At 43.9% G+C, this 23,610-nt stretch overlaps 1 protein-coding gene across 3 annotated transcripts in view; it reads right to left on the bottom strand.

The window, feature by feature from the left end:
• Nucleotides 1–294: 294 nt before the first annotated feature.
• LOC117772600 (interleukin-1 receptor accessory protein-like 1) overlaps nucleotides 295–23,610 on the bottom strand; it is a 258,307-nt gene continuing 234,991 nt past the window's right edge. For 2 of the 3 annotated variants that reach the window (XM_034603869.1, XM_034603861.1), the window contains 5 exons: nucleotides 16,536–16,681; nucleotides 12,742–12,888; nucleotides 6,338–6,508; nucleotides 3,761–3,805; nucleotides 295–1,170 (listed from right to left, as the gene is read on the bottom strand). In XM_034603869.1, the coding sequence (XP_034459760.1) occupies nucleotides 443–1,170; nucleotides 3,761–3,805; nucleotides 6,338–6,508; nucleotides 12,742–12,888; nucleotides 16,536–16,681 (1,237 nt within the window). In that variant the 3' untranslated portion in view covers nucleotides 295–442. The remainder of the gene's footprint in view (nucleotides 1,171–3,760; nucleotides 3,806–6,337; nucleotides 6,509–12,741; nucleotides 12,889–16,535; nucleotides 16,682–23,610) is intronic. The other variant, XM_034603876.1, reaches the window with a different exon arrangement.

Raw genomic sequence — 23,610 nt, 5'->3', positions numbered from 1 at the left:
TAAAACATAAAAGAAGAAACAAGTCCCAAACACTGATGCTACAAAGAATTAGAAAAACGTATGTACAGGACCCTGTATTCCTTGACTCTCTGGGTAAATGATCGTAGGTGTTGGCTTGTGTTACGTGAGTGTTTATACAGGCATAGAAAAAAGTTCTCCTTGCTTCTTTTTTCTTATTCAGTTTCAATAAAAGCTCTTATTAGACCAAAAACAAAAACAAACATCTGCCACCATCCAGGTCACAGACTCGTCCAGTGTGTCTGACACCCTGTCCTCCCCCCCCCCCCCCCGTGGTTTCCTGGTGCAAATTCAACAGCAGCAAGTAGCTTAGTGCCATTCGGGTTCATCTGGCTCTGGTGCGTTCAGGGCCCAAGTGCCATGGGTGAGTCCTTCTCTCGAGTTGGACATCGCACACGTCCGCAGTCCACCCCGCCCGTCTCTGTCACCAGATGACGCTGGATATACTGGTCTCTCTGGGCAGCAGCGGCAGCATGGCGTTGTTGCCGTGGGCCTCCTCCAGACTCTGCTGCCGCGGCGACTTGGACTGCGGCCGCTGTCCGTTGATGAGTGTCATGGGGATGTTGCAGTAGGTGTGCTGGTTGCCTAGCGTGGAGAGTGGTGGGAGCGTGCCCCCGGGCGGCATGTCGTAGTCGTAGCTACGGTAATAGTGTTTCTGCCTCATCTGAGTGTGGCATGAGTTGTGGAAGGTCGAGCGCAAGTCCGGGTGTGCCGTCGCCATGGCGGTGGAGGTGGCTGCTGCCATGGAGATGGCCGAGACGGTCTGGAGCTCGCCGAAGGGGCCCTGCTCGCTGACATCCAGCACCTGCTCGTGGGAGATGCTCAGGGGCTCCATGTGCTTGAAGGGCATCTCGTAGAGGAGCTGCTTCCAGAACTTGGAGTTGAGCTTGTTGCTGGACGGCCCGCGCCACTTGATGACCGTCAGCATCTTGATGGTGTGTTTCAGGGCCTCCACCTCCTGGTAGTTCATGATGCCGCGCAGCTCGGCGCACTCGATCAGGATGACCTTGATCTCGCCGGTCACCAACATGTTGCGCAGCCGCGTCTCCAGCTCAAAAATGCTCCACCCCCTCCGCACCACATAGCTGGGCGTCATGACAATGATGAGGCGCTTGCTCTGGTCCACACAGCGTGCTACGTCCTCGATGTAGGCTGGACACAGACACAGACACACACATCACGTCGTATAAATATCTGCACAAGTGAAAAGCACGTGTTGGCTATGTATGATTTCTTTCTACTGGCTGATGAAAATATGATGCAACACATCACACAGGCTATTTGAAGAACTCTCTTGGCCTCGTTGCGACTGTTTACCAAACTGCTCGCTTTCATCAAAGTTTCAAACAACCAAATCCAATTAACTTTAAAAAAAGAAAAGTGTGATTTTTGACTGAAGTGGTTTAAATGAAACATCTGTTGAATCCTAACATCTACAGTAAATCTCCTTCACAGACGTGGCCCGAGGACACGATACATTAAACGGAAAAAGAAAAATGCAGCGAAAACAAAATGTGACCGTAATTTTAATAACATCTACAGCCTCTGCAGCTTTTGATAATGAGATATAGAATTAGAGACAGCAACAAGGGGGACGGGGGATCACTTGCTTTTTTTACTATAAAATGACAGTAAACATAAAACAATCAAAGCCAAGCGAGATGCCTGAGTCGTCTTCAATTTCAATCTATCACTGTATTCAGTGCTGTATTCAGGTCCCTAATGAGAGGCCCAGCTGCCTGATGATGATGATGATGGGTAATAATGAATGTGATTAAGTCTTTCCAAGGCCTGTCCTGGGTGTCGGGAGTGTGTGTGTGTGTGTGTGTGTGTGTGTGTGTGTGTGTGTGAGCAGATAATGCCTGCGTTTAGCCTTTCTTTGCAGAGACAAAGACAGAGTGGCCGCAGGTAGACGGGATTAACCGGACTTTACTTCCCATCCGAATCAAAGCTCATGACCATTGTGTGTGTTTCTAAAGAATGTGTGTGCCTGCGTGTTTCTTTAACTCTCTGTCACACTCCACCCGAGGCCTCACCACGAGAGCGACCTGATTAGAGTCAACTTGGGTCTTGAACTTTACGTCAACGTGACAAGTCAATCTCTTTGGTTTGGTAATTGGTCCTCGTGCGGTAATTTGCCTCGATGCCTCCCTGGAGCTGAAACTCCCCGGTCGGTTTTGGGCCTTTTCCGTTTACGATAAACCAATCCGGCAAAGTTTTTCATTCAATCATGAATAAAACTAACAAGGAATGGATAAATGGAAGCTGTATAATTAGCTAATGAAGTCGCAGTTTCATTTTATCTTTTGAATTGATTAAACTTAAAGTAAATCTGCCCTCATGAGCGACTGTCTGGTGACACTTTAGTGCTTTGTAGATTCGATTTTTTCAGAGACCTCGTGAGTTTTACACTCAGAGACCGGCAAGTGTAATAATTGATTCCAATGCACATCAAAACAAAGTCAATGCTAAATTACACGGGGCAGAAAATCCCCGCTGCCCTTCTCAATACGTTTGTAGATTTTGAGAATAAAGTCATAATATTTTGAGGGTAAAGACATCATTTTAAGTTACGTGTCATGTTAGAGTGAATATCCAAATATTAGCCTGTTGAAAATAAGGAATGTGGAGCATCTTGTTAGGCTAATATGGTTTCACAAATATCTGTTTGCTCTCCAGCACCACATAGTAATAAGCATCAGGAATTTGAAAAGTTTGTGCAAATAACTCAGTCTATTCCGAGGAAGGAAAAACAGACTTGGAGGAAATCGCCTCTTTTGTGAAATGTTTAGTAGTGGTCGAGGTTATCGTTGGTTACATCTGCGTCATATTCAAAGAGTTCCTGTGACTTTATTCTATTCAAATTATGACTTTATTCTCGTTAAAAAAAAAACTTTAATCTTACAAGATATTTGAGGTGAAATGTTCCCTATGCTGAGCAGCTATACAATGTCACTTTATGTCCGTCAATGCAGAGACTTCCTTGCAACGATGCTGGAATTTACCACCGAGAAAATCCTGACCTCCAACTTCCACACGGCAGAAATCTGCTTCACTTCAGGGCAGATTAGAGGCTGTGACATTTCAGTTACAACTCCACTGGGCCACAGTGTCGCAGAGGATCATCATGAAAATCACATGGTCTCTCTCCTTAAGTCACATCCGCTGCTCGTCTTAATCCGATTATGTCTTGATATGATTGGTCGGTGAATTATAACAGACATTTCATTTGTGTTTGTTGTAAATTAATGTTAACTAAAAAATCCTGCCAGGTCTGAAGTCGGCAAAATGCAAAATATAAATTTTTGGTAGCTATCAATTATATAACACAATAAAACATTCTTAACATATCTCTGGGTTGACTATCTGTTTGAATTATTTTCATATGGTTAAAATAAACGTATTTAGTTTTCTAGGAACATCAAAAAACTGTTACTGTGAATATAAAAACTATAGAATAAAAAAAATGTATAATATAAATTTGCTCTACTAATGGCTTGTGCATAATTAAATATAAGCATCATAGATTAGGAAATTCTTATTGGTAATGAAATGAAAATATTTGTATAAATGGATAATGTCTGATTTGCGATGCGTAAATTCACAAGTCATTAACTAACCTACAAACCCCTAGGACTACCCACAAGTGTTTTTGAAATTACTTTCTGTATTTTTGATTTGTTGAGAAAGTCTGTGTCAGTGTGTGTCGACACGAGCGTTAGAAATCTGGGGAGAAAAGTACCTCTAAGTAGTCTTGTGTCATCCTGGAAATGATCATTGGTGAAACCTAAACATAAATATTTAACATTCAAAGAATGATCAGAGGTATTGGCAGAAAAGCATTGAAATTTTAAAACACAGTTCCGTCAATGTGGGGACATGGCTCTGGCATAAACTGTGTTTCTCCACTGGTGATCCACCGGCGATTGTGAAACGGGAATCGAGCTGACCAGTTTATTCCAGTTTAATATGGGACACGTAGCATAAAAACGACAAGGAGAGGAGTTCTGCCAAGTTGATCTGTTGCTCTTAGAAACATTAGACACACGAGAAGTCTTAAACATGTTAAATGTTGGAAATAATCCAGTATAAAGTGGAATAACATGTTTCTTATCAGCAGCTCAGGAGGAGGATTGTTGAGGGCCGAAACCCCCAAATGGCCAAACAGTGTTTATCTGTAGCTGTGGATTATTCGTCATTATATCGACTGTTGAGATGCTAATACATTCCCGGTGGGAGCTAAACGTTTATACATGAACACAATAAGACAGTGAGCTGCGTCCTCATCGCCGCAGACGCCTTCCACTCCTCTCAATCCTCGCGTTTTCATGCCACTTTCCCATATTACAACATTCCCCCTGCATCGAGCACATTATCACAGCGAGGGATTCAGTTTATAACCTGGGCACAATGCCACTGATGAGGAGCATAATTAGTAGTGCCGGTATGTGCGGGGAGACAGGCAGATGCAAGGATTCAAATGGAGGCTAATAACATAATGATATTATCAAAGACATCTGTGTGATGAGTTAATCAAAGATAAGCACGGGCATGGCGAGAGGCTCCATTAGAAATATACTGTAGCAAAACATGCATTAATACCCATGCATAAAGAGCTTTCGGATCAGACAGCTGACACCGTCACACAGCGGCATGCAGAGGTACACATGGTGGTGAGCTGGAGCAGGAACAAGGGCCGTGATAATAATAGGGTTCATTCTTTTCCGCTAATTACGCTGCATATGTATTATAGGCTATTACGCCTCCCGCAGGCTTTACATAGCGGAGATGATGCAGTTCAAATACTCGTCCGGACCTTTTTCCAGACCTCGAGTGAGTATTCTTAAACCACAAGGAATGTTTGAAATAATAACTCACTTGTATAAGGAAAGAGAGAAGAGGTCAGATTGCAGGAACAGCTGCAGGGACTGACCTCAGCTTCCTACAGATTAGTTTGCCAACATTTCTAAATCCAAATTAAACTAAACTTATGAACTCTAAAGTATTTATTATAAAAAAAGTCCTGCAAGGAAACATTTTCTGAAGCAAAGGTACAACGTGTAGACTAAAACGACTCACTCAAGACTTACTTAATGGTACATTATTATATAGGATATTATTGGATTTCTATGAATAATGAATTGTGCGGGCAGAATTCTTATGCATGTTATGTTCCTCCTGGGGAGTTTAATCCTTAACAAAGTGCAGTCTTGAAATGTGTTAACCTTCAAGGCTAATTCTGAACAGAACTGTCAAATAAATGTAGATAAAAAAAAAGAGAATATCTTCACTTAAATGTAAAGTAAAGGTTTAAAGTAGCATAACATCGAAATAAAGTATAAGTAAATTGTATCTAAGTACAATACTTGAGTAAATGTTGAGTACTGTCAACTATCTAGCTCCTTATATGGGGTTGGTTCATGCTGGTAGTTACTTTTCACCACCTAATTTATAAGGACTTGATGTTTCATCTTGTATTTTAGTCATATTCAAAAATATTATCTGTCATGCAGCACAAATATAGTTTAATCAAACTTATATATTACCTCATCCTCAAAACTGCATATTATGTGGGAGAGGTTTTTAGAATAGCTTACAGCTTTTTGTTTTTTTTCCCTATCAGATTCACAAAAATACCTTTAAATGTATGTATGCATGTACTGCATGTCCAAAAATTAAACTACAATGTTTCATCCGCTGGAAAACCTGAAAGTACCAACAAAGCGGAAAAGTATCCGCGCACGGTTATCTTGTTTCTTGGATTGTCTATAAAGATGCACGACATGACTGCTGCCCAAAAGTGAAGCCACTTCGTCCTGACCGCCTCCCCCATGTTAGTGGATGGGACACGTACCAAACGAAAAAGTCAAAGTACGCGTTCAGTTATTATTTTTTTCTCTAAGATGGCTTGGAACTACCAGCACCTACACAAATTATGAATATGCTTGTGCAAAATGTGGAGAACTGTTAATGTGATGACTGTACTGCTAGTAAAAGTACATCACTTATTTTTAACCAGCTTAAATATTTAAATGAACTATTTTCTCCTAAATATTTAAAGCAAAAAAAATAACCTACATGTCCCATTTAATCTTACTGATCCGCTTCAGCTCAGCCCGCGGTTAGAAAAAGCTCATGTCACAGTTTACAACAACAACGGTGCACTTGCAGGTCGAGTTAACGCCACAACACAAATGCATAACAGAAAAAAACCACAAAACAAGGCACGGCACCAACTGCACTGACAACACGAGCAAAACACCACGTGACAGAGAAACATTCGACACAACGTGACATCGCCGTGAGAGAGAGAGCTTACTTCCTGTGGGGATCAAGTCCCTGTCTGGAATGAAGAGTTTATACCCATAATGCTTCTCCAGCACGTCGGGGAGGATCTCCAGGGCAAAGCGCTCCTCCTCGCGCGTCTCCTGGCTCCACTGGTCCGGGTCCACTTTAGTGTAGGACAGGTAGGCGTCGTAGTCCTTGTTATCTGGAAGGTGGAGATGGTTGAAATATCGTTATTGTCTTTAGATCCTTCAAACATTTACTTTTATGATCTCTTGTAGCAAGTGTGAACGCTTCGATACTTGCATTACTTCATGTGAGGGCATTAAAAAAGCTCCCAAAACCACTTAGCTTCAATTAAACGTGTGCATGTTTGATGATTTGCACATAATGTTCCTGCTTTGGTCAGCACTGCTGTACCCCAGATGCCCACAATCTATTTTCATGCTGGTGCACAGAGAGCTGTTCATTGAGTGGGAGACTTCATTGAGACAGGTCGCCTCCATTACACTGACCTCTGGGCCCCTCTGCCCATCTGAGTGCTTTTCATTACGGCCCCGTCCCCACTGACGACTAATGTTACCTCGACGGCTGCTTTGCAAACTGCAGCCGAAAACAAATTCGATTTCAGTCGGAGCTGAGAAACGCTGCCTGCGAGGCCCGTGCACGCCGCGGCCCCATCACCCACACGAAAGCTCTGACTGATGACGGGGATTGAGAGGACAGAGGGAGGAGACAGGAAGTGAGAAGTGAGCGAAGACTTGAGTGTTTACTCTTAAGCTAAAGAGGAGGTTACAGGAAGTGGGGAAAAAGCTTTTTGGCCCCGACAGAACCACCTATAGTTCAAAACCACCTCAGCAATTCCAGTGATGAATTGGTTTTTCACCTTGAGTTTTAAGGCCCAATTAGAAAGTGGTTTGCACCGTGCTGGTTCAAAGTTTGAACTTTCCTTCCTCACACATTCTCCCTGCTTACAACCTGACTGTCGAGATATATTATTGTGTGTTGTGTCGTCTTAATAAACATGTATATTTGTTTCAGGGAACTGAGACATACATGCACTGGAGTGTTCAAACCCAACATTGGGACAAAATCATTTTCTAATGATATCTGGGTCACGTTGGCTGAGCTGTTTTTTTTACTCCGCTATTGGTCTATTACCATGGAAATAATAATGACCATGGAATCAGGGACAGGGTAACACACACTCAGTGCAGATAACATAAGCATCGGGCTCGGGGTCGAGGTTGGACAGGAAAATGAGGCACGGGCCACATTTACACACAGTATCAGCTTTTCCTCCACTGGGCCTTGCAAATTTGGCCAATTTGAACATTGTGGTGACAGATAGAGAAAAGATCCTTTTTCTGCTTCTATGTGACACTACCGCTGTGCACATAGACAGGCCCAAGCTCGGGCTCTGACTCCATCCAGCATGTTTGGAATGAACCGGCCCACCAGCTGTGAGCCAGGTCTTATCGCCCGACAACAGTGGCTGACCTCGCTAATGCCCTTGTGACGGTGCCTCCGCCCCAGCACATTAGAAGATTGTGTTTTCTCTCCGCTACTCGGGATACAGCTCAGAGGTCGCCTTTATTCCAACTGCTTTATATCAAAGCAATAATCCCCCAAGGAAAACTGATCTAATGTAACATTTTCAATATTTTGATTCGGTCAAATTATTACAAAGATAATTTATTGATCCAATATTGATTTATAGATGTGTACAGTTAGTTTTCTTTGCGTCCAAACCCAATTTAAACCTAGTTTGCATCTCCTGATCACTTTCATTTTGAATGTGTTTATCATTTATATATTTGGAAGGTGTCCTCGGGTGTGTAAAAAGGCGCAGTGAAATAAAATCAAGTATCCCAGCCAACATGACAGGGTCGGCTCGGGTATCCACACTCTAATCTGTAACGCAGACACCACCAGGTTTTAATGATAAAGTTTCTCAGCCACAAACCAGACACAATGCATGTCATATTAATCGGAAAATATCAGATTCTATGTGTTTCTGTATTCACTAAAACCCTCATATCTGTGTCACAAAAAAAAGAAATAATCAAAACTGGGACACTGAGCTGCAGTGTGAACGCAGCCTTTGAGGCAAACTCATTAGAGACACGAGCAGGGCTTTGGATGTATGACTTCCTGTCTTCATTACGACTGCGGCCCCTTTACAGACCACCTGCAGGGCAGAAGCCGGGGGGGGGGGGGGGTTTAACCTGTCCAGACGATGGAAGTGATCCGGAGCGGAGGATGATAAAGTTGTGTAGATAAAAGAAGCAGAGGAGCACAGTTTAAAAGGAGGAGTTTTGGAATCAATTCTCAGAACAGTGTCACGTGTCGGTGGCTTTTTATATCCTCTCCATTTTCCTCTCTCTGGGCTACGAGACCGTCAACAAGATTCACGCACCTCCCGGCGGGCGATCGCCACTCTTACATGACACCATGTAATTAATCTACCTCGTTTTAATAACACGCAATTCATTTTTTACAACATCGGGGACATGGAAAAATAATTAGAATATAACCTCGTAATCACTTAGTATAACTAACTCTGAGGCTTATATTCCACTTCACGCTGACATAAATCTCCCTCTCGCTGTTTTCCTCCTGCTGGCTTTTAAACAAAAGCTGTGTGGGCAGATCAAGAGCTATTTCAGTGCGGCTGAATCACTCGTCTGCAGCGAGGAGGACGAGGGTGAGGGTGAATCTCGAAGGTGGAATGACCCTCTTGCATCTTGAGGAGCGGCTGTATCTGAGGGTGCAGCACATCGACGAAAACCGTATGCCGACTGAAAAAGGGTCGGCTCCACTGGCGCTCGCAGCACGTGAGGGAAAGGGGGGGGGGCTGACATATGCATGTGTGTATGGAGCCCACAGTTAGATAGTGAACTCTTGATCTTACAGTGGAGAGCGCCAAGAGAGTTGGAGGCGTAATCTCTGGGATATCTCGGGGCTCCATTACATTTAATGGAGGGTAGATTGGAACGTAACACACATACTTAACTCCGCAGCTACAAAAGCACACGGGGAGGACTGCTAATGAGCAGCTGAGCACTTTTATTTTTTGTCTAATCATTCCATTTTGTTTTTCAAAATTTAATTTACCCAGAAGAGTAAGGGTTTGCATCAGACAGGGGGAAGGAGACCGCCTTTGAGATGCAGTGATTACATTTTAAAAATTGTGGTCCTCGCTTGAATATAGTCAGATTTTTGGGGTTCGGTGTTTATCACATTTACTTATTTCCTCACATACAGGCAGCTGCTAGTTTCCTAGGTACACATAGTTTAAACAATTATTGATTATAATGGACTACACCAATTATTGGAGCCAAACCAATGTGGAGATTTAGGGTTGATGCCGATACTGAAAAGAGGGAGCAAAACATTTGCGATACATTAGGATTTTTCCAATTTAAATTAAAGAATAACTTTCAATTAGCTTTAACTAGGAGTGTTTAATCATCTAATATCTGAGTGTTGTAGGTTTATTTCCATTAAAAATCGATTCAAAATAAATAGTTCATTGTGCCTAAATACTTATTTGTAATGATGATGGTCTCACCCTCCCCATATGTCTTCTAAGCTCTCCACTGGTCTTTTTTCTCTCATAACATCTGACAACATCACATGGGAAAGAAATCAACCACTTGACCTTCTAATTGCAAAGGAGCTTCTTGGTGATGTTTACCTCCGCATTTAAACGGGATTGCATTACGGCGCGAGATGTGAAAATCATTAATGCTAAGTATCACCAAACAACTACACGGACGCAGCCTCATAATTCCACACCGTGCTGACAACGCTGACATTCGCATTTATGGCAGAGCGTTGATGAGTTCCCACCTCCCTCCCCAAGCCGGCGCGGCCGTTGTCATTATGAAGCCTATTATTGATTCCACTGACACCCACACAATGTGACAACCGAGTGGTCTTTAACTAAATTGCGCCGCTGACAAATAGCCGACAGTCTATTGTTGCTTAAAGCTTACAATTTCACATCTGGCACAAGAGGGAGGCGGGCGTTCTTCGAGTGGCCACAATAAAACACGAGCACTTTCTTGGCAGTGTGTGCACAGTTATGTTGGGGGAAAAATTGGGACGCTGGCTTAAGGGGTTTATTGATAAAAAAAAAATGTGTGTTTGTGCAACTACAACTTACATGCAGCTAACTCTCCCTGTCAGTGCAGTGGTTACCATAGAGATGGGATCTCGGTTAACCACCTCCTGCCATTGCTTAGCGACCGTTTTGTCTCGACTCAACTGGCATCCACTTCCAGTTTGGTACCTATTATATGCATCTGCTCCTCACGTCCGTTACATGCTTTTCATATTCTGCAGTACTCTGAAGCTCTGATGGCTCGCGGTGCAAGGTGCGAGTGTGTGCACGCTCGCACTGCCAGGGGGGGCAGTGAAGTGGAGAATCGACCGTGGTGTGGAGGAAGGTATCGGGGGAGGGGGTCTCCTGAGAGCTCTGGAGGCAGCGTGCTGTGTCTTATTGAACCTGATCCACTTTATCCTGGAGGACAAATTGAAAATCTGTTTCTCTCTTCTAGCATTCACTTGGATGGCACAATTAATGGAGGCAATTGCTGTTTGGCATTAGGTTCAAGGCCCCACATTTTTTTCGCCCCCTTTTTTTTCTACCACAACTGCCTCAGGGTCGTCCATTACGGCAACACTTCGCTTTGTGGGGCCGGAAGCATAACACAGCCCGAGGTAAAGACTTTCATTGAAGTGTGTTATGTATTAGGCAGACCTGGGAGTGTGTGAGGGGAGGAGCGGGGTCCAGAAGGCTCTTTACCTTTTAACACTCCTAACTCTCTCGCTGTCTGTCTTTCCACTACATACGATCCCTCAGCCTCTCCAAACTAATCTCATTCCCCCTGAATTCATTGCAGCGCTGGTGCTTTAGAGACTCATTACAGGGGAATCAAATTAAAACTTGCTCCTTGTCTTAGTTTGATGCATTCTCAAGCCAAGACGGATCCACCAGGTCCTATCAGAGCTTTTTTCTCTCTCACTAGTGCTGATGGGGCCTCAGAGTCAAGGCCTTTGTGTGGTACAGGGACTGTGTTTTGATTTGCTTTATAGAGGGAGTTCAGCAGAATATATCATCCTTTCGCTTCTTGTACTTTCTCGTGTGCAATTTGCGAGCAGACACACAGGGAAGCTTCAACGAGAGCCGTGCAGAATCACAACGTTTGCTGTTTTCTTTTTCGACATCCATTAGTCAAAGAAACAAGCAACACATTTCCCGAGAATCCTTTTCAATAACTCAACATAATGTGGTTTAAGCTGCAGCATCAATGAAAGGGAATTTTGTTTGACCGCGAGTAGCACTGCGTCCAAAAAAGCATCCGATCCTCACGGCGGTGAATAAATTACGATTATGGATTGGTCATCGTGTGCATCAACTGTGATGTCGACGCGGTGCATTGACAGGTCGGCATAGGCCTGTTTCCTCCAGAGATGTGAAGTGGACTAGGTCTTGAGCAAGGATAGGAATGGCGAGCATGAACTTTACGTTAAATCCTTGAGAAAACCTTCCAGGGTTTAAAAATCCTGTATCATAGTAATTTAAACAGTTGATAAACCTTTACATTTTAAATGTATTATTCAAGTATCCTCATCTTCAAAGCGGCACCTGCAAGATGCTCACAAACATTTTAACTGGTAACTGGTTTGGGTGCAAAGCCAAGGAACGTCGAGATATGCAGCTGCTAACGATATGACGTTGGCAAACACAGTTTACAAGACAGTAAAGTCGTTCTGACTGTGTTGGGACAGAAATATAATGATTAAAAAGACAGACAGAGAGCGACCCCGTTTGTAAAATCCAAACTTCATTACCCAGAAGTCATGTGTTGTGACGTCAGGGAAACGGCGCCCGGCGTGAACATTTTCACAAGGCTGGCTTGTGATTAGTTTTTACGAGGAAGCGAATGTGACAGGAAGGCGAGCGCCATCAAAGATTGGTGACTCGGTCGCTGGCGTTTAAGAGACAGTTTACAGAATATTTTGCATAAAGTTTTTGATTTAGCTCTTCCAGTGGGTTGGGAAGATTCCCTGAAGCTGACAACGGAATTTATGAGCTAGAAAATATGGGAGGCTCTTTTCTGTTACAGCCACTCATTTAGACTGATAGTACAGATGAATATTTACATAACGACGCCGCCACGTGCCGCTTTAAGACAAGAAAAATAGCCCAGGTGCTTTCTGGGAAAAAAATAAACACGTGCAGAGCTGCAATGATGCTGCCAAGGTGGGATTTGATCCCTACGGAGGAAAGAAAGGATGTTTTCACAGCAGCGGAAGGTGCTTTTGAAATCCTCCACCCAGCAGCGAACATTGTGGTGTCACAGATTACGGGAGATTATTCTATAATGGTGCAAAGTAAACAACGTCTGGCGCCTTATCTCCTCTTACCTCCGTCTATATCCTCGCTGCCGAAGTGGGTCCTGTAGAAGAGCATGAGCTCGATCCTGTAGCACTTGTACAGCGTCACCAGACAGATGAGCAGCAGCAGGATGGCTCCCAGGCCGCCGGCCAGCTCCACCGTGTACATCAGCTCGGCTACAACACAGTGAGACGGAGGGGGAGAGTTGATTTAGGTGAAATTAAGAGAACAAGCTAGTCATGTAAAAGAAAAGAAAGAAGCATGGAAAAGGGCACGGGTCAAATTCTCACTGCAGTGGACAGACCTGTCTACAGCCATTGATTTTCCACATAATTCAGACTGTCAGACTGTTATTATTTCAGATCCCAGGGCAAAAGTGAGTTCGACCCCTCCCAAAGAAACAAAGTTTGATACCAAAGTTTGATATCATCATGCCTATCACCCAATCAAAATAAACACGTAAATAATCGTTAAATTGCAAATGCCAAGCACCATCCCGAGCACATCACACACACATTTACATGTCCTAGTGTCCCCCCGAACCTCTAAAGAAAGAAAGTTAGTGGCACGGGAACTTGTTAGGGGGTTTTCCGACAATGGCGGTGCTGTAGTCGTAGTAATTAGAGGGGTTATCCCAGGAGTGGACAACCCAGACACGAGCCCGGCGGACAAACATTTTGCCATCTATCTATTTTTTATGCTCCTGTTCTCCGGAAAAGCATCAGGCTTGGGATCGGACACAAAAAATGAAATGCCTGCTGGGTCGGCGTATATTTTTCTCAGACTGGGTCGTGTTCGGACAGAAAATTTTGACCCGATGATTATCAATCTACGGTTCTCCGGGGCTTCCTCTCAGCATAGGGCCCCAGGGCTGCTTTGCCTACTCTTGCGATGCCCCTAAGTGAGACCATATTTTACTCCACTCTTAGATGATACAGTAACTCAACAAGTGACTCAGTTTCATGTCATAACGTTTTCCTCCATCTTATTTCTCTGCTCACTGAGGCTGCTGGCCTGTATCCGCACTTTCCCTCGACATTAGATTACAGTTTGAGCAAAATCCCACCACAGAACATCAGCACCTGTGAAATAATGCGCGATTGGGCCATGATGGATAAGCTGCGCCAGCGACTGTAACAAGATTCCATGTTGTGAAATGACTTTGCGATACCCCCACATTTGTTTGAAAGTGGCTTTTAATCACCTCCTGCGGCAATATTCGTTTTTCTCTGTATCGGTTTTCCTTGCTTTTCCTCTCCATTTTTCTTCGTCGCTTATTTTGTCAATGTGGCGAGACCGTACCCAGCCGACGCATAACTCCAGCCGGAATGAAAGTACAACCACTTCTATACCTGTCACTTAATGCCTCCGGGCTTGATTGGATAATAAAAAACTCCGATTGAGGCAGCGGCTGCGAGGATAGCACGTGACGGATCCAGCTTCCACACTTATGAAGATCTGTTACATGTGTGTGCTGAGGTGCGGGGCGAGGGGGGGGGGAAGCTCCCGGCTGTTAGCTGCACTGCCCGTTTGTTGACGGGTCGAAGTGCTCCACTCTCCGAGCCATCCGTCATCAGTGCAGCCTGGCGGGAACTTGTGAGAAGCATCGGTGGAAGCTAAAGTCACGGAACTACACTTTTACAGGGTTACGCCAGATGATTTCATTCTGTTACTTGTGCTGTTTTCTAGAAGACCCACGAGGTAAAACTATTCTCTAGAGGCCAAACAGCAGTTATTCAGGAGGATGAGAGGTGATATTTTACAATACACAAAGGTGTCCTCAAACATTAGGCTCCATGGTCTAGTGCCTTGCCTTGAAAATCAAGACATTTGCTTTATATTTCATGGTCTTGTCTCTTTTCCAAGGTCCTTTTCTTTCTTTTTCACGCCGTTTTCTCGATGTCACTCTATCTTTCGCAGTTCAACATTTCCTCCTGGCTACGCCTCACAAAATCGGGGGTGGTCAGCCTTCATTGGCTGACTAATGGACAACAGTGCAAGGCACGCCTGGCTCACACATAAACATGGATGGAGAGGACTCGCGTGCATCATCATCCATCACCGGCGCCCATTTAACCTCGTCGGAGTGCGCGGTGCCCATCCCACTGCAGCGGCCATCAGGCTGACAGCTCCCATGATAAAGGATGATGTTCTGGTGGAGCTAACGAGCGCGGCCCGGCACCGCATCATCGTGCCTGTCCGGGCGATGACCTTCGGGAGAACTCTCTGACGGACAAACACGAGTGCAAACAAACTGAGGTCAACATGAACACAGGTTTCACTGTCGAGCCTCTGACTTCCGCCTCTTGTTCCCTCAGCCCGGGAACTGACCTGCATTCGTTTTCTTTTCTAAAAGAGGTGCTGCGGCTAACAAGCACTTGGAGGAGCCGGCTCCAAGCAACTCTACTTCATCGTCGCTGTCCTCTCCACCTCCACTCTGCCCTACCGCCTCACATATCTGGACAGAATAACAAGCCAGCTGCTCCTCAAGCAGCAGAGATCACAGCGGAGGAGGCCAATTCTTCTCTGCCTGGCATCCGTATTGTAGCACCGCCGCAGTGGGACGGATTAAGACAAATTAGCTCCTGACGAATAGAGGGCCGGATTTGATGGAGCCACTTGGCATCGGGGCGATTCATCACCCCTTTCTCTCCCTCTATTTCTGCATCTCTGTCAAGGGAGGGGGATGAAAAGAGAGAGGGAAGGCGGGGTAGGGGTTTGATGGTAAAATAAAAGAGAGGGGAGCAGCAGGGAGAAAAGTGACGGCTCAAACTGCTACATGCTTTTTACTAGCTGCTGTTGTTAGCTGAGGATATGTCGCCATGGCGAGAAAGTTCAAATTACAACTTTGCAACAACATAAGTTGCAGGAGTGCAAATAAGGACGCCTCTCCATATTTAAATACACACAAGTGGGAGACATATTCTGATTGATGCTGCGCAGCTCAGTGTCTGCATGTGTGTGTGCCTGCATGGGACAGAAAGCAGCAAAGACGTTCTCACGCTGAGACGACCACATTAGCTCGCAGTGTCGTGCGCTATTTTCACAGCTTCAAGAGACAAACGAGGATCTAGCCTCGGCTGCACCGAACAACAAATGCAGCAAATAAAAACACGGAAACTGGTCCATAGACCCACAATCCTGTGAAGACCGGGCTCAACTTCTCTGGTGCATTCAGAGCTCCGTCTATGCAGCATAAACCCCTTTAATGCAGCAAATGGAGGGGAACTAGGCTGCCATCAAAGCTGGATCCAAAGCTGCGAGCTTAAAAGAGAGGAAAAAGATCTACTATGTAAATGTATTCAACACTGACATCTTTAATGCTACAGAGACCCCCTCTAGCCTCGCTGAAAAATAAAAAAAATAGCACTTATGTAACCATGGTGAAAAGTGTGCATCTCGATTTAAAATCATCTCGGAGTCAACTTTTCAAACTGCTGAGGGGAAATCAAGAGGAAAAACGTTTAAATGAATAAAAAGACAAAGGAGGAGAAGGCAACAATGGCCAGTGACGAAAGATGAGTGAGAGGTCGGCGGTGAAAGGACGATGAGAGCGTGTGTGTGTGTGTGTGTGAGTGTGTGTGCACAGAAGTGGATGAATAGGCTTTTCTGGACCATCTACAATACAGTTCCATTTTTTCCCGGTGCCCCAAAGCGAGAAACAAATGGCCACTTCTCAGAATCCCTCAACTAGAGATTCACTGACTGTCAGCGTGAAGGTCTGTGGAATAAAAACGCTGTAAACATGCCATCATTAAATATCAGAGCTTTTACATCCATCTCCTGTATTCACGTGCTGTGTGTGTGTGCACGCTCGCCTCACCTTTCTTGGCGAGCTGGATGTTGGCTTGTCTCCGTCCGTTGCCGTTCTCCACGTAGCAGGAGTAGTTGCCGAAGTCGCCCTCCTCCAGAGAGTCGATGGTCAGAGAGATGGAGACCTCCTGCTCCCCGAGGTGCTCACGGATTATCCTGCAGGGGGCGGCACAGAGCAAAGCAAAGGAGATTCACATTGATGTTTTGGGCTTTGGACAAACTAAAATTAGCTAATGTGCACTTGCAAATTAAGACGAATATATAATATTTTTAACGAGTTGCATTTATAAATTTGCTTAATTGCAATTATTCACATTGCATACATTATTTGGACATTATTTTTACATAAAAAATAGAATAAAATGACATTGGACGTAGAAAGCAAGTAGTTGTTATCTCAACAGAAGGTTTTAAGGTCTTTCAGCTCATTGTTTTGGTTTTTATGGCGTAAAAATGGAATCTGTTGGTTCACATTAACACTTTCATTAACATCATTTCCAGCAGGAGCATATATACGTGGCTGTTTATGATGATATAGTTAAACTCACTCTAGGGCAGCACAACAACAGGTGGCAAATGGCTACCTACTATAATATTCAGCAGACACAAAACAATGATACCATGTCTGAATCCAACTGCTAAATGTACAATGTTTGGTCTCCGCATTCTGACCTCCATGAGAAATGGTGTCACTGCTGGTGGTGTTGTGAGTGGTGGGTTTGTCACGATGAAAACTAATCACTAAGCTTTAATTAAAATGGGAGACAATCAGACACCAGCCGTATCAAAATGATGAACAACTAAGCTGAAAATCATCCGCTAAAAAGTGACAAAAATGCTCTTAACCTGATTTGCCTCCTTATTAAATGGGGCATGAGAGATTTGCCAGATTGTTCATGTTCGTTGCAGCTTTGGTCATTTTACCTGAGAGAGTGAAAGTTAAAGTAATTGCCTGCTCCCACTGAATAGAAATAGAATAAAAAGCCTTAATTGTCATTGTAGAAGAGAAAACAGGAGCCCGAAATTAAATTAGAAAGTGCTACTGCTGACACCTTAAAATAATTGCCTGCTCCCTTCTTGTCCCGTCCATCCATATACATGCAGAAATTGTTTAACTAAGTGTAAACATTTCTGGAACAATCTGATTTCGACCTAAATGCAGACTGATGTAGTAATCATCTGTTTTTACGAGTCAAGGTTTGGTAAAACGAAAACGACGTCAGCCACGAGCTGTTTGATCAAATTTGAACGGCGACATGACTTCAAACATTTGTCCAAACGGGGAGTCTGGCCGCCTCATTACTGACTGTGAGGTGTGAATCAAAGAAGCTTCTGACTGTCTCTGTTGTCAGACGTCTGACGGGGACGAGGGTGAAAAAAAGAAAAACACAGAACAGAAAAAAACAGAGATAACATGAGCTAAGGTTGAGTTTGTAATTGTGGAGTCCAAATGTTTGCAGGTTTGCTCTGTGAAGTTCCTCTTCATATCTGATACCTGAGTGTTTACGTGCACTAACGGCCATGTTGGACAGAGGTGCTTCACCTGCAATAACTTGTGTACACTTTAGTTTTACTCTTGCATCCTCACAAACCTAAGGAGGTTATGTTATCCTCTGCATTTGTTTGTCTGTTATTTAGCAGGATTTTGCAAAAAAATACCAGACAGATGACCACGGAACTTGGTGGAAGGATGCAGAACGGATCGATAGGGAATCCATTAAATTTTGGAGCGGATATGAAAACTTTTTTAAGCATTGTGAAATTGGATGTTTTTCGACATTTTCACTGATTTTTCAAAAGGAATAGTTCATGAGTCTTGATGAAAAGAAATCAGACATATTTACGGGGATAATTATAATGAGTTAGTGCAATTTGGTGAGGATTGATCGAGACTGGTGGGCCATTCTAGTTCTTTGATTTGATTTGTAGTAAGCTCTGTATAATCTTTTTCTGTTCTTATCTCATATTTTTCTTTGACATTGTGCCCTCTTGCTGAGCTGACCTGTTCTTGTTGCACTGTTGACCCTGTGTTCACTTACATATGTGATTCTTTGTAGCAAAAATGAAAACTATGGAAATAGTAACTCCAGATTGGAGGCAGTCAAGAGTTTGCCCAAAGGAAATTTGAGTTTCATAATTCATGACCTTGGAATTATAAACAGTTTTTTACTGGTTTTACTTCACACCATTATATTGCACCTTTACACTTTTCACATCATAAATATGCTGATAAGGATATCAGTTTAATTCGGAGCTCTTTCCGTGGCAATTTTTCAGCTGTAACGTTTTGGTTCATCAGTGAAACAAAAGCAGGTTTCGTAAAACAAAGGTAGGAGGCGACAGTCCGTAACTGACAAGATGGCAGCATCACGAGTCATGACAGGGTGAAGAATACTCCTTTGTCGACTCGCCGAGGCTCTTGATGTCTACTGCTTGTGACATGTTGGTACGAGGATAATAGTGTGACTGTCATGATGCACTGCAGCGCTGACCTATCACAGGATATTTTGCCACGAGGGTTAGAGAGACAGAAACAGGCTTTTTTTGATGTTTTTGTCGAGCAGAATTCTAAAGGCTCGAAGCCCCTGCTCTGACTATTTGTTCGTGACACTTAGATGCATATTTTCCCATCACTTGGCAGGGTGTTGTGTTCATTAGCAGGAAGTCGGATTTTACCAGGCTCCTCTTCATTATCAGTATCTTCCTCATTTATATGAGGGGGGAGAACAGCATCGTGCCGCAGCTGCCTGCCTGCGACGAGAGGCACAGGCGGCGCTAACAAGCCGCCGAGAAGAGATGACACCCAAACCCTGGAAATGTCAAGGTATTCCTTTAACTCCTCTGAACAAACCGGGCACGCTTCAACAAAGTCGTTCTTTACGAGAGGCTGGAGTTTTATCATCTGTGGAGGTAAAGTAAACTTTACGAGATGAGGAAAGAAAAGTCTTAACATGAAAGAAGTGGAGGTGTGGATCAGACGGCAGCTCGGGCCATGTTTTTTTGTCCAAGTTGATGCTGTGTCCAAGGAAGAGAGAAAACTAACCCGATGGGCGTTCTGTTTTTCGCATCTGAACCCGACTCACAATGATAATACTAACTAATTTTGATGCTAAGAATGCTGGGAACACAGTTGATGTCACTTATAAAAGCTTGGGTTCAGGATTTCATTTATTGATCCCTGAAGGCAAATCTGTGGTGGTTATGCCCGATTTTACAACTACGATCGGAGGTGAGGTGAATCGTCGGCTGTTACAACAGAGTGCAACACTATAAATGTCTCTTCAGGAAGACGTTTATTATGTATTTCACAGTAAGAGTGAACTAGTGCCAAAAATAAAGCACTGAGAGAGAGGGTTAGGGTCATGAAAAGGGTGAGTAAGTTGGATTAATGGTCATTGAAAAGGAGTCGGGGTAAGGGGGCTTTCAAACCTATCTAACATCTGACCAGTAGTTCTGATGGGGTATTGTAGCCCCTTTATAGTGTGGCTTAATTATAGGATAATCATTTCAAGCAAGGAGGAAATGGCCTCTGTGATGAAGCTTTTCATGCATTTGAGCGTTTCCTACGGCAAGGTAGAAAATAGAAAATACTACAAATGAGCGAATGGCGAAATAAACCAACTCGTACTCGGGTAAAGCCTCTGTGAAAAACTCAACAACAGTAAAAGTGAAGATTAACAGAGCCTCCTGCTGCACTGCCGCACAAAAGGCAGGAGTGACATGATGTGATATGCAGATGATCTTTTCAGGTTACAAAAGCCGTAGCGGTTTCAAATCTGTGTTTAATGATGCATGGGGCTAATAGTGTGAAAAGGTGCGAGTGCCACTTGGGCATTCATGTGCCGCGTGCTGCAGGGCATCTGAATATGAAAGCTCACCTAATGCCTGTTGATCAATGAGCGGACTAAACAAAGCAGACTGAAATGCAGCGGGGAGATAAAGACAAACTACAATACGTGCCTTGTTGCCATGGCGAAATACCACGCTCGCAATGAAATTTCTTTTATCGACCGCGCACAATGAAGAACCATTAGAGGTAATCATTTTGTAGCTACATGGACTAGTTGCTTTATAAAAACAAATTATGAAGGAGTACTTTTTAAGCTGAGGGGGCCTAAAGGTTACTTCATGTGTGAGAGGAGAATTAATTTAGCCTTTTTACAGAGATTTCACCCACAACATAGACTGAGCCAAAACACTGTAGGTGATAGCAAAGACAAACATAATGGCTGGTGAAAGTTTGGAGAGGGGGGATATATCTCTTTGTGCGTAAAAAGTGAGGATGCATGTGCGAGAGAGAGATAAACGAGTGTGTTCCTGAAAAAGAGGGGCTATGACGCATGAACACTCCCACACACACGCATCTGGCAGGTGCTGTGCACAGAAGTCGAGGACGGCGCTAAGCTGCCGCTGTGAAGCTGGATGGAAATGAAAGTGCACCAGGAGCATTGATGCTGCAGTGAGGAGACGGTTGCACCACAATGATTCACTGATGCTCAAGGGAACACAGACACACACACACACACACACACAAACACACACACACACACACACTTCAGGATCAACACAAAAAAACATATTTGAGTGTGACTTAAACTACCAAAGATCTAAGATCAATGTATGAATTACTATCTCAGGTATAAAAGTAGAAACTCTTCGTGGGCTGCCTAGACCACGTCCTCCAAAGGATGCAACCTCTGGATTTAGAAACAGCTAACGCGATCTTGTGACTGGCTGCAGTGTGGACGATAAACCCTGCCTCCTCCATGTTAGTGGATGAGACCAAACTAAACAGTCAGCGTCACGTCAAATACATTTTTTACGAGTTATAAGTTATTTGATGCTATAAAAATGGGGTCAAACATCATAATTGAAAGCTGAGACTGACTGACGATTGGTTGTGTGTAGTGACGGGACCGCATGACTACAGCCCCACTCCCGATTGCTACTGCACAGGCTCTGGCTCCAAATGCTGAAGATGGCAGCATTAATATCCCGGATATTTTGATGTTTCAGGTGAATTTTTTGATTCTGGGGGGAAGCAGAGAGGCCTCGTTCATTTATATGTACAGTCTACACAAAGCAGTTGTTGTTTGTTTCCCACAGACCAGGGATCAGGTGAGAATTGCGGTCTGTGGCCGGTTTCATGGAAACAGCAGGAGTGAAAGCAGGCAGCTCCGTGGCTGCGAGGCAGAATACCACAGCATCATTACTCATTTCAAACATGAGCAATCGTCTCAGCCGAGCCTGGAACTTGTATAGAACCAAAATGCGTCCTTTGAATGAGCTGTGGCAGGATCACATGAGCATTGTGATATACTGTACGCGTTGCTAATATTATCTCAGACAACGTCTCCCGGCAGCCACACTGTGACACCTGAACTTTTGAACTGCAGCAGGTTGTCACGCTTTTGCTTTATTTGAAATCAACTTCCCGCTGCACTTCTCCTGACTCTGCCCCGAAGGCAGATTTGAATTACATCAAAGCAGCATCTATTTAAAAAACAATTGGACATGTATAATTGGAGCTATACAATGACAGATCACCCACGAGACCTCAGCTTGGCATGTTTATGCCACGCTGCTGTGTCACTTTGTAGGAGAAGTGCTCCAGTTTTCAGTTGATGTCTCGCAATCGAAAAATGCAGCCTGGAAAAATATTATAAACTGATGTATGCTCAGGTCGGTCAAAAAAGTATTTCTTCGGACTTTTGCTCTTTTGCTAAGGATTCTGATAACTCTGGTAGAGATGACCCACTGGACGCCCCGCACCCTACAAGAGAACCTATTTGGTATGGCGGACGAGTGGGAGCCCTCTTCATGCACGATCCAGCCCTCGAGGAGCGAGAAAAAAAAATGTTTGTTTAAAAGAATAGATGTCTGGAGTGTTGTGTTCACCCTGTTGTGACCCTGACCCGCAAGAAAACAGATAAATGGAAAACGAGCATGCTGAGAATTCCGCGCGCTTGTCAAGGGAAAGGTCAGCCGTTATGTGGTAAAGCTGTGGAAGACGGCCGATAGAGTGGAGTGAGGGAGGCTATAGGTACATCTGTTTCTTCCCTTATAACATCTGGCACGGGAAATGACGGCCATTTTACAGTTTTAGCTTTTAAAAAATGGCTTAGTGGATTTGTTGCGGAGGGTGTAAAACGTTTTATACCACTTGTATAAAGGATTATGAAGGTACGACCAGCAACAGGTAGCTTAGCTTGGATGAAAGACTGGAAAAGCGGAAAAAAAGCTGCTTCTCTCCTTCCAAATCATACACTGTATGAAAAGATGAACAACGTGTTCCTCCCACTATCCACAAATTAAAACATTCCAGACATGAATGCTGGCATTTTGCGCATTTGGAGCCAGAATCTGTGCAATATAGGGATCAGGGAGGGGGCAGGCGTATTGAGGTCTGCCAAAAAAAGGGCTTGACCAATCCTGAGTTAGTCTCAGCTATACACAATGATGTTTCAGCTGTTTTATGGCATCAACTTATAAATACCAAACGTATGGGATAAATTTGCATTTGAACAAACATCAGGGTGATGAGAAATACCTAAAATGACAGAATATCTCTTTAAGACACATTTATTCGAAATGCGCTTTTTGTTTGGTCCATGCCACGCCCATTACCTTGGAGGAGATAGGACTTATACTGCAGCCAGACACCAGGAGGTGATCAAAACACTTCACGGTCGTTGAATCAAAGCCACAAAAACAACAGGATCTCATCAAAATCTCACAAAAAGCCTCCCATAGTCTCCCTCTTCTCCAAAGAGTTTCTCCATTCAACCACTAAATCTCAAATGACTAAGCATATTTTCTCCATGAATATATCTTTAGGAGCATTAATTAAATTTGACAGTGTAGCTGCTGCTTAAAAGGGGCCTGCATGCCCTTGCACCAGGGACAGGAAGTTCTTAAACTTCTTAAGGCAGCACGGCCTTTATGTCTGCATTTCGTGCTGCGACTTCACCTCCGAGATCTATGAAGTCTTGCTCCGCAGCCACAAATTTTTTTATATCAACTCGGAATCTCAGCGGTGAAACATTGTGCCAAAAGCTCCATTTCATGTATTACAGGCGGCCCTT

This window comes from Hippoglossus hippoglossus, chromosome 2 (genome assembly GCF_009819705.1).
Source record: "Hippoglossus hippoglossus isolate fHipHip1 chromosome 2, fHipHip1.pri, whole genome shotgun sequence".
Taxonomy (NCBI): domain Eukaryota; kingdom Metazoa; phylum Chordata; class Actinopteri; order Pleuronectiformes; family Pleuronectidae; genus Hippoglossus; species Hippoglossus hippoglossus.
The sequence above is the reverse complement of the archived record's forward strand: the minus strand, read 5'-3'. Positions and strand labels throughout refer to the sequence as shown.